The sequence below is a fragment of the Lactuca sativa genome, chromosome 7, assembly GCF_002870075.4.
Source record: "Lactuca sativa cultivar Salinas chromosome 7, Lsat_Salinas_v11, whole genome shotgun sequence".
NCBI lineage: Eukaryota > Viridiplantae > Streptophyta > Magnoliopsida > Asterales > Asteraceae > Lactuca > Lactuca sativa.
Window position 1 is genome coordinate 146,288,839 of NC_056629.2, and position 12,222 is coordinate 146,301,060.

Below are 12,222 nucleotides of genomic sequence, written 5' to 3' on the forward strand. Positions count from 1 at the left end.
TTGTTGCAAAAGTACTTCCATTACATAAAGTTCTAGAAGGAAATTAGAAAAGTAACATCCGTGATTATTTAAATAGAACATAAGACAGTTAAAGAGATTATCACAACTCCAAGTGAAGATCCAAAAATTTGACAAACCTTTTAAAATAAGAACATTACATGCAACCATAAAAAATACATGATTAAAGCAATTAAAAGAATTGTACCAATAGTAAAATGAAAGATTAAACTCACACGATTCACCAACTAATAGTCTTCACCCTAACTTAACAACCTCTTTCTTATGTTGAATTACTTTGACGACAATTGTATGATGTATCAATTTAATGCCAACGTGACATCCATTATGATTGAGATTAATCCATCGAATGCCAAGTGGGTATTCACCTTATTCAAACATTCCATTAAACAATGCACTGTAGAAGCTCTAACTAGTATCTGTAATGTATGGTTTAATGAGATGATTGAATAAGATGCGCAATAGAGGAGCTAGTAGTAGGTAGGCTAGTGTTGTTCCTTCCCAATCTAACTCTTTTAATTGGATCACAAGTCCAAAACCAGCGAAAGATACCATACCTATAGGAAAACGTCTATTTTAAACATACCTTATTCTTAAATCCATCTCTTTTAAACCAATATTATTCTAAAATATTGACTTTGTCCATAGGAATGTAAAACTTAGTTGGCACTCAATATGGTTTAAATATAACCATGGTGGGATGTCAAGTTGAAATTCAATGAATTTGAAACTTAATGACCAATAACATTCAATGAGAATAATTTTTTTTTTAATTTTAAAATATTTTCAAGTTAACTAACTTTGTTGATTTCAATCTATTGTATATATACCTTATTCTTAAATCCATCTCTTTTTAAGCCGAAATTATTCTAAAAATTGACTTTGCCCCTAGATATAGAAAGCATAGTTGGCATTTAATGGTTTAAACATAACCATGGTTGGATGTGAAGTTCAAATTCAATGATTTTGAAACTTAATGACCAATAAGAACATCCATAATTGAGAGTTCAATGGAAGAGTTGAATAAGATGTCAAATCTAGTTGCCATTCAATTGATTAAACTCTACCATTATGAGATGTCAGATTAGCACTCCATAGATTTGGAGTTCAATTAACATTGAACCATTCAATGGAAAAAATGAATGTTTCTAACTCTTAAATATATATTTAAACTAGATTACATCCCGTTAGAACCACGGTTAGAAAAATAAATAGTTTTATAATAAAAAATCATAATCGTTAATCAATTATTTTCAATAAATTATTAATCAACATATTGATGTTTTTTATGTATGTAAAGTTATAATCGTTGATTCAAATAAGTATGTGAAATTATTTTTTAAATTGTATGAGACAATTTATATTTGTGAATTAATTAAAAAATAATGACATTGTATAATAAAATATTGAATTACTTTTAAAAATAAAACAACCTCAGTAAATGAAGTAAATTAAAATTGTTATAAATGGAAAATCATAAAAATAAGTTGTTAAAATAAAAAACATATGAAAAAATATTACAAATTTCAAATGAAAATTAACAATAAAGCTATATTAGCATAAATATATAATACCGTTATTCTTTGTTCGCTTTTCGGTTATCTAAATATACTTTTTTTTTCGCTCTTTAGCAGAAATAAAATCCATGTTATTTTATGAATCTGTAAACAAAAATAATTTAATTAAAATTTAGTAATGAATTCGTATGTCAAAAAGTACTTCATATACAATTCAAAATTTTATTTTAATCCATAAAAAAAACATACAATACCATGAATTAGGGGTGAGCAAAAACCGAACCGCAAACCAAAAAAACCGAAAAAACCACATAAACCGAAACTGAAATGAAAACCGATAGTGCGGTTTTTTGTTTTGCAAAAACCGAAAATACTCGGTGCGGTGCGGTTTCTAGTCTCGCAAAAATCGTAAAAAACCGAACCGCACCGCATATATATATATATATATATATATATATATATATATATATATATATATATATATATATATATATATATAAAGTGTTGATATTTATAAGAACCAAGAACTTACGTACGACAATTAAAATTTCTATAAATATAAATATATATCTTATCTATCGGATGATGATTGTATATTTTTAAGCATACAGTCAGTGGTATTACAATAACAATTAATGTTTATGACATTTTTTACATTTAAATGTAAAGAGTACTAGTGATGATAGTATCATTTTTATGAATACATTAATTGATATTATTGCATGTACATATGAAACAAATATTATATTAATTCGTCTTATGTTCAAGCATTAGAAACATATTGGATGAGTGGTTATGAAATTTGCTTTCAAACCAATAGGTGGTGGTATCGGTTCATCTCCAAAAAATGATTAGCACTCCTCATATGAGTCAAAGTAACTCGCCGAGTTACTTGAGTTTTAGTAAAAAGGCAAAATGAAAACCCAAAAAAAAAACTAAGAAAAAACCGCAAAAGAAAACCGAACCGCAAAAACCGCAATAAAAACCGCAAAAACCGAACCGCATAAAAACCGAACGGTGCAGTTTTTAAATTTCAAAAAACCGAAGTTGCGGTTTTCGGTTCGGTTTTGGGCAAAAACCGCACCGAACCGCACCATGCTCACCCCTACCATGAATAACAATAAATACATATAAACACATAGATCCATTTCATACTGCACCTACTCAAAAAAAAAATTCTTTTCATATTTTTTGTGAAATAATATGTATATATACATGGAGGTATATGCATATATTGTTTAAAATCCGATGAAAATATACAATAAATATAATTATATAATTCTTTGTTTTTTTAATATATTGTGTTTTGACTAAAAATGTCCCATCCTTCAATATCATGATTGGGTTGACCAGGCAAGATCATGAACCACTGCGTGTTTACTGACACACTATCCCACCTTAGGGCAGTCGAAAGAAATGAGATTATCACGGATACAAAACATTCAATTAACAAAATTAACCAAATTGGATAAGGCCTGGGCCAAGACGCTTAAGTCATCTACCGGACTCCCGGTCAGTGATGCTAGACCTCTAAGCAAGTGTTGCTAGACTTTCCTGGAGCTTTCCTCTTTTCTTTCTTCTTTATGTCATTGTTTATTTTAAATAGATAAAGATGTCGGTCTTATTAGGCAACAAGCTTAAAGTAATGAAAAATACAACATATAGTTTACATTATCAGTACATGTCTAATTTTTAATATTATTTTGTTTCGTATCCAATAAAAGGGTCAAAAATGGTTCGACCCTAAACCGCATACCCTAATTCTGCAAAATGGGTTGACCCTAAACTTGATACCCTAATTATTCACCATTATGATGCTTATGAATCATAATCGATCAATTTTTGATCACACCTTCTGATTTCGATCAATTTTTGATCAAGTAACTGATGTGGCTCATCATGAATAAATTATACCGAGAATTTGGAATCTCTGACGGTGGTCTTCTGATTGTATCAGAGACAGACACCGAGGAGATTAAGAGTTCACACGCTGTTAGTTTTCTCTAGTTGTGCGACGGATTGCAATTGGCATTGCATCTCGAAATCAGAAATTACTTTTAGTCATTTGGGTTTCCGGTTGATTGCAATGACTTGTGTTTTTGTTTACGACACTTGATTGAGTTCGTTACATAGATGACGGGGTATGGGCCCGCATATACAGTAAAGAGAAAATAGTATTTGGATTACTCGAGGATTTAGTGTAACAGTAAAGAGAAAATAGTATTTGGATTACTCGAGGATTTAGTGTAAGATTGATTTTGAGATAAGCCTTTACTCTATCAACTCAAGTTCAATATAATATACAAATTCCAATGAACTTGTCAGAAAATCAGCAACGTGTATCGTCAATTTTCATTGCATAAACGACAATCAAAGAATCAGTAACGCGATTCAATCCCACAAAATAGCATTGAATCAAATCTGTAATTTAAGATGATTAAAATGAAGAAAGTACAAACAACAACCAAATGTATCTAATTTGCTTGCTTATTGCGACAAAAAAAAAAACAAATAAACAAACAAACAAAAAAAAAATTTACATTTTTAAAATGCAGGAAATTCTAAACTGCAAGATGGTAGCCACAACAAATGTCGCAACAAGGAGAGAAAAAAACACAACATTGAGAAGTTGGTGTTTTCTTACAACTGGAGGCTGAGAACGGATTCAAAAGACATAATGTAAATGTAAAAATTCAAAAGATCGCACTTTTAAATATGTTTCATTGAACTTTATAAAATTTAATGCATCGTAGGAAAAAATTAATAGAGTTATATTAAATACAAAATATTAATATGATAATTCATTGAACTCTATAGAATTAAATAAATTATGGATTCAATGAGTAGAAAAACTGTTTTAAATTTTAAAATATATTTTCTATTTATATTTATTTGATTTCAATTCACCGTAAGATTATAGCCATAGTAGCATAAAAAGTAGAATGTGATATAACAAATAAACTTTAAAAAGTTGCAGGTAATACGCCTTAAAGAAGTAAAGTTCCATGCAACAGTAATTAAATAGCATGTTTTTTTAAGTTAATTTTTCTTTTTTTTACGTTTCATTATATGGCTTTGAGTTCAACTCCTTTTGGTGATAGTTTAGTGCTAAATTCTGCATTCACTCTCGTTGGCTTGATAAGTTGATATATTAGAGGTTTTTCGGCGGAAGGGGATTGTGTATCATGATTCCGAACATATATAATTTACACAGTTAGAAAGGAAAACAGATGAACATATATAATTTAGAAAATTAGAAAGGAAACAGATATTTTATCCGGATTTTCGTGGTGCATAATTGCATGCTCTATATCTTGATTATACGTGTAGTAGTATTCAACAAATGCATGTTGATCTCAGTCAAATTTGACGTTTTGTTGTATTTATGATAAGCCTGTGTATCCGAATCAAGTCACATGATATCATCTATAAATAATATCGTCTTTAACGCTAAGAATAAACAATCATATTTTTTCTCATAATATTCATAGACACTGTGAACGAAAGGCATACATGTACGTAGTAAATATCTAGTTACGTTGACATCTTTTTAAAGTGAATATCAATTGAAGTTTTCCAATACCTTTTATGAAAATATTAATAACTACTAGAATAGAATATTGATTTCACTTTCTCAAGAGAACCTCAGTAACTAATTTATCAAAGTTGAGATAAGACGACCCCCCAATAGCGACAGCTTCTTCCGCTTTCTTCTTCCATTCCAAAGCCTTAGATTTCATCATTTTCCCTTTCTTCCCATCCATCATCTCCCTCACCTGAGCTTCCACCTCCTCTCTCTTCACATTGGAATCAATTTCCATTCCAATCCCCCACTCTACACAACTATAACGACAATTCGTTTGTTGCTCTGCAAAAAACGGCCAGCAAATCATTGGAACACCGCTGCTAATACTTTCAATAGTCGAGTTCCATCCACTGTGAGTCAGGAATGCCCCAATTGCTGGATGCTTCAAAACCTTCATTAGATAGAGAATTGAACTATTTAATGACGGATTTAAATTTATGCGTGATATGGTAAGCATATTCCAACAAGGTTAAATGACTTAATTCGTGCTTAAATGCTGCTTCTGGACAATTTAACAACTTTGTATATGGTTTGGTTTTATTACTTAGTGATTAGAGAGTATAAACATCACCTGTTCTTGAGGGCACCAACTAGTCACCATGCCTCTCCCTTTTGTCTCGTCAACAAACTCCAGTGGCATCATGGCCTCATTGCCTCCAACAATGTCGGGTCTTGTAATCCACAAGAAATCTTTCTTGCTATTCGCCAGTCCCCACCCAAACTCGATGAGTTGTTCTTTTGTCATGACTGTAATGCTTCCAAAGTTAACGTAAACAACTGAGCCAGGGTCTTTTGTGTCAAGCCAACTGATGCAACTCTCATCTTCCTTCCAGAGGTTGGACCCAATGTGTTTGACCTGATCATTTTCAATATGTTGTTGCATCAAGTGTAGTGGGCCTATGGTGAAGATTCTTGGATTTAAGGCAATTAAAGGGTTAACACTATCTTGTTCTAAAGCCTGGAAAGTGTTTAGCACGACAGCCGACCCTCTAGGGATAGCTGCAGCCTCCGTTATGAAATAGCTCAACATGGTGTCGTTTATGTCTGTGGTTCGAATGAAACTTGGGAAATCCTTTAATTGGATGTTATTCATTCCAGGGATCCAATCTAAGCTTGTCTCCAAATATCCATTTGTTACCTCGCTCATATCTGTATCATTTCAATAATTACATTTCATAAGTATCTATATGTAGAAAAGTAAAACTAAATTTATTTGTCGGAAAATAAATAACTTTTATACAAACTTAATAAAATGGTAACTGTGTATATAAAAAGATTAGAAAAATGCACACATGCAAATTAAAAAAAAAGTGTTTATTATCATTTTTATAAAATCTGTTGACAATATATATATATATATATATATATATATATATATATATATATATATATATATATATATATATATATATATATATATATATATATATATATATGGTCCGGTTCCGGTGACCGTAATTTAAGTGGTTTTTATTATTTATTTTCGTTCATTTTCTATTTTTTTAACTTTTTTTAATTAAAAAAGAAATCTAACAGATATACTTTGTTTTAACTTTTTTTTTTTTTTATCTTTTATGTTTATTTTTGGAAAAAATTATTTTTTTCTTTTTTGTACTTTTTATTTATTTTATTTTTTTAATATCTTTATTATATATTTGAAGATAACTGTGCATTTTTTTTTTGATTTTTTAAACTAAATATTGGTTTGAGTTTTTAAAGTTTAACAATTATAAAATTTTAAATAAGAAGGTTATTAAAGATCGAAATATTTTTCATCCACACTTTTTTGAATCATATTATTTTTAGTTTAAAAAGTTTTGAATCAAATTAATTGAATCATAGTATTTTGAATTAAATCAATTTTGAGTCATATGGTTTTGGATCAATAATATATTCAATTAAATAAAAAATTTGTTCAAAAAAAATATTATGGGTCGTTATATATTTTGAACCATTTAATTTTAAATCATAAAATATATAATTAAAGATTATAAAATGTTTAAGTATAAATTTTTTTAAATCATAACAAATTAATGATTCTAAACAACTTGAATCAAATGTTTTTTTTTAATAATAACTATTTTGAATCGTCACATTTTAGATCATATTATATTCAACATTTTTTAAAGAAAACTCGCATTTCTTAAAGTTAAAAATAAATACTTCAAAAACTTGTTTTTGAAAAGTTCTTTTTAAAAGTCACTAGTACACATTGAGTTAAAATATCCCATAAATTTATATGATTTTTCGAGAATTTTTGTTCTAGGTTTTTTTATATAAAAAAATAAATACATAATTTTATTTTCAAATTTTCATGATTGTGTACATTTTGTAGATAATTAAATTTTAAGAAAATTGGTATTAGTAGATTTTTTTTTGGAAAAGAAAATTATTGCGGAAAAACAAATTGGAAAAAAAAATCAGCTCATCATATTGCAACACGTGTTATAGATAAGGACGAGGACAGGTTATGCGCTTGTGTCATTTGATGATATGCATCTAAAAATTTTCATTTACCTTTCTACCCTTGACAATTCTTTTTGAAAGAGGTCTACCCTTTACACTTACAAAACTTCTCCCATCTACTTTATGATATTTATAAAAATGGTCCCTTGATTTTTAATACTTATTTATTTTGGAAAAAAACTCTCAACCGTCTAATTTCATCAATAATGGTGTTTGGTGTTTGGTGACAGAAAAAGTGGTGGTGGAAGAGGTGGCGGTGGCATAAGTGATGGATGTGGCAGTGGTGGGTTCGGTGGCATATATGGTGGTGGTAGTTGCGGTGGAGATGCTGGGGGAAAAGGAAAGAGCAGCGCTCAATAATCTTTTATGATTATAAATTTCACGCCACGCCCGTACGCCAGATTGCTAGAACGGCAAATAAGAAATATATGACTAATATGTTGATTCTCGAGATCTCTAATTTTTTTTTTCAAAATCCCCAACAGAACCTACTTCATATATATATATATATATATATATATATATATATATATATATATATATATATATATATATATATATATATATATATATATATATATATATATATATATATATATATATATGGTAACCTAAATATACCCTTAATGGTAAATAAACATAAATACTCAAATTCATCATACTATATCATTTTATATCATATATGCATTGCAATTAATCGTCCAAAGTTCTTATAATTCAACACCTAAATTGATTTTTTCCTATATTTTTATATATTTCACCATTATTTTCATCTTATAGAATTTTTCATTTTCAACTATAATATATAGTCTGGTAGGTGTTCGGTAGAAAGATGTGATGTAAGAGAAAAATAATAATGAAATTTCGAAAATCCTGAAAGTAAATCAAGTTAAGGGTAGAAATTTAATAACATTATAATGCAAATATGATATAAAACGATGTATTATGGTTGGTTAAATAACTAAGGTTATATACATTTAAGCGTATATTCATTTTTCCGTGTATATATATATATATATATATATATATATATATATATATATATATATATATATATATATAGGGGACGTATCATTTGCGATTAAAAAAATAGAGATATTGAGATTTAGCCTTAGCCACATATTTCTCATTTCCCATTCTAACGATCGAGCATACCGGCCGCAACGAGAGATGCCTAATCATAAATGATTATATGACAGAGAGGTATAATCATATGTGATTATACATGTTTATACGTATATGTCTAATCTTAAATGATTACATATATGTATGTTCACAGATTAAGTAATCATATATGATTATGATACTTGGTAGTAGAAGAGGTGGTGGTGGCACACGTTACGATGGTATAAGTGACGAATGTGGCAGTTGTGGGGTCGACTGGTGTTAGAGGTGGTGGTAGTGGTGGTGGCGGTGGTGGTTGTGGTGGTGGAGATGGTGGCGGATGAGAAAGAAACAGATGGCTCTATATAATCTTTTATGATTATAACAAGGCTTTCATGCCGATATGCCGGATGGTTAGAGCGGTTGATGTGAAATATAAGCTTGAGTTTGAATCTTAAGATCTTTATTTATTTTTATTTTAACGACACACACACACACACACACACACACACACACACACACACACACACACACACACACACACACACACACATATATATATATATATATATATATATATATATATATATATATATATATATATATATATATAAGTTGGTGTTACAAAAAAATGATAATAATTATAACCAAATGACTTGTAGCCTAATGGTACCAGGTGTTGTCCAGTCTTCTTGAAGTCAAGAGTTTAAGTCTTGTCCGGAACAAAGATGATATTAAAAATAGTTTAGTAGAAGTATGATAGATATATTGTTTAAAAAAAATAATAGAAAATAAAAAAATTACAAAACAAATTTAAAAATATTATACATAAAAACACGAAATGACATCGCTATATATCCATTATTTAGGTTGTCTCCTTTGATAAAGTTAGGGAAAATGACTTATTAAGTTAATTAACTTTTCGTTATGTTCAAATCTGGGTAACTATCATTTTTTTGTACACATCTAGGTAACAAACTTGTTAGATGTGTTCATATATGACCATTATGACCTGTTATAACTATAACATGTTAAATCATAGATGTGAACGCTTTCAACAAGTTCATTACCTAGATGTGTACAAAAAAAATAGTTACCCAAATATGAACAAAACAAAAAGTAAAACTAAATTACAAGAATGGTCTCTGTGGGTTGGGGAAATTTGTGTTTTTGGTCCCTAACTTATTTTTTAAACTTGGATGGTCACTGCTGTTTATTTTTGTTGCGCGTTTGGTCCCTGTATTACCTAAAAAGTCTATTGTGCCCTTATTAATTTATTTTTTTAATTAATTTTCTTATTTATGTATTTATTTTTTTTACATATTTAAAAAAATTAATAGACCCCACATATTTGTATCTCATCGTATGATCCATACTGTTTATTTTTTAATTAATTTAATTTTTTTAACTCGGATGATCCCTACTGTTTAATTTTGTTACGAGCTTGGTCTCTATTTTAGCTAAAAATACTATTGTGCACTTATTAATTTTGTTACGTCTTCATCATCCCTTCTTTTTTCGGTCCTTAAACTCCATCGAATCAACATCACAACCCACTAAAGATGAAGAGACAGTAGGTTATGGTGTTGGTTCATCAGAGTTGAAATACCAAAAAAAAGATGGTGAAGACGTCGATTTTACTAAAGATGGAAAAGAAATAGAAGTGTGGGAGGATGAGAGATGGGATGGTGACCGGTAAGACCCAAATTAAATTTCTCAAATGTGGTTTCAGGTTTACGGTAAGGAGATACATATATGTGGGGTCTATTAATTTTTTTAAATATATAAAAAATAAATACATAAATAAGAAAATTAATTAAAAAATAAATTAATAAGGGCACAATAGTAATTTTAGGTAAAACAGAGACCAAACGCGCAACAAAAATAAACAATAGTGATCATCCGAATTAAATTTCTCAAATGTGGTTTGAGGTTTATGGTGAGAAGATACAAATATGTGGCATCTATTAGTTTTTTTAAATATATAAAAAATAAATACATAAATAAGAAAATTAATTAAAAAATAAATTAATAATGGGCAAAATAGTCTTTTTAGGTAAGACAAGGACCAAACGCGTAACAAAAATAAACAGTAGAGACCATCCAAGTTAAAAAAAATAAGTTAGGGACCAAAAACATAAATTCCCTCAAACCACAGGGACCATTCGTGTAATTTACTTTTATTTTTGGTTTTGTTCATATTTGAGTAACCATTTTTTTACACATCTAGGTAACGAACTTATTAAAAGCGTTCGCATCTAGGATTTAACCTGCTATAGCAGGTCATAATGGTCATATGTGAACACTTCCAACAAGTTTGTTATCTAAACGTGTACAAAAAAAAAAGATAGTTACTCAGATATGAACATACCGAAAAGTTAATTATATTTTCCCATATTTGATTTGATATCCTATCCAAATTAAAGTAGGACTTTAGATATAGTAAAACCGTTCTAATGATCAAATAGAAAAAGTTATATTACAAAATAATAATATGATTGGAAAAGATAAAACAAAATTCAACCATTTCACTGGAAAAGGCCAACGATCAAAGTGACATAAATATGGTTTTGGCAAGTTGGAACTCCAGAAAACAAGAACAAGGACAGTAATTTCACCTTTGAGGGGAGTATAACCCCTTTCAACAAGATCACGATAGTGAGTGTAAGCTAAAACTCCGCAAGTACTCGGCGTCCAGAATAATACATCTTTCAACCCAAACCTTTGGGCAGCTTTAAGCGTAAAGCTCATGCACCCATCGGAAATTATACAGCTCGGAGGTGGCACGTCAGACTCCTCGCCACCTTTTAGCCTACTGATCAGCTCACATAAAGGTTCTAAACTGTGCTTAGGAACAGATTCACAGAGGGCTGGGATTGACTGGGTGGCTTCGACATCAGAGGGTGGAAGACCATCGGGGATGGAGTAGAAACGAAAATCGGGCAAACCATCAAGGGAGGAAGGACCTCGGGATCTGAGCAGGCGCTTATGGTTGTAGTGGGTGTTGACGAAGGAGATATGGAAGCCCTTAAAGTGAAGGAGCTTCGCAAGTTTCATCATAGGGTTGATGTGGCCTTGTGCTGGATAGGGGATGCATATGGCATGTGGCTTCTCCATTTCTGCTATGGAACCCATCTGCTGTTGTATTTATTTATGTGTCTCGAGGGAGAAAGCAAACTAGTGGTGGTAGTTTTTATAGGAGAGGAAGGGCATATATAAATGGATGGTTAGCTTAATTACTACTTCGACCACAATACCAACTTCTATTCAGCATGTGATATCTTATATTTTTTGTTCATCGAACATATCTTATGCATTCTATGAAAGTTATTGTGTATGAAATTACCACTGATTATTGAGGTAAAATTGACACCCTTTGTTTCGGTTAGTGTTAAATCTTAATTTTTAAAAACCTATTTTTAAAATTAATAAATAACTGTTCGTCTTCATAAAGGTCTATTTTTTTTTTAATATTTATTATTTTATATATATATATATATATATATATATATATATATATATATATATATA

At 29.7% G+C, this 12,222-nt stretch overlaps 1 protein-coding gene across 1 annotated transcript; it reads right to left on the reverse strand.

The window, feature by feature from the left end:
* Positions 1–4,992: 4,992 nt before the first annotated feature.
* Positions 4,993–11,874, reverse strand: LOC111894040 (UDP-glycosyltransferase 85A8). The gene is made up of 3 exons (XM_023890109.3): positions 11,310–11,874; positions 5,693–6,270; positions 4,993–5,512 (listed from the first exon to the last, which is right to left on the reverse strand). The coding sequence occupies exons 1-3, from the start codon at positions 11,824–11,826 to the stop codon at positions 5,162–5,164; spliced, it is 1,446 nt and encodes a 481-aa protein (XP_023745877.1). The 5' UTR covers positions 11,827–11,874; the 3' UTR covers positions 4,993–5,161.
* Between the last annotated feature and the right edge of the window lie 348 nt (positions 11,875–12,222).

Excerpts from the sequence above, each read along its gene's own strand:
- LOC111894040 (XM_023890109.3), bottom strand. The coding sequence starts at position 11,826 with ATGGGTTCCATAGCAGAAATGGAGAAGCCACATGCCATATGCATCCCC. Across the intron at positions 6,271-11,309 it reads GGGTTATACTCCCCTCAAAG|ATATGAGCGAGGTAACAAAT; the intron begins GTGAAATTACTG and ends GAAATGATACAG. Across the intron at positions 5,513-5,692 it reads GTTGGTGCCCTCAAGAACAG|GTTTTGAAGCATCCAGCAAT; the intron begins GTGATGTTTATA and ends TATCTAATGAAG.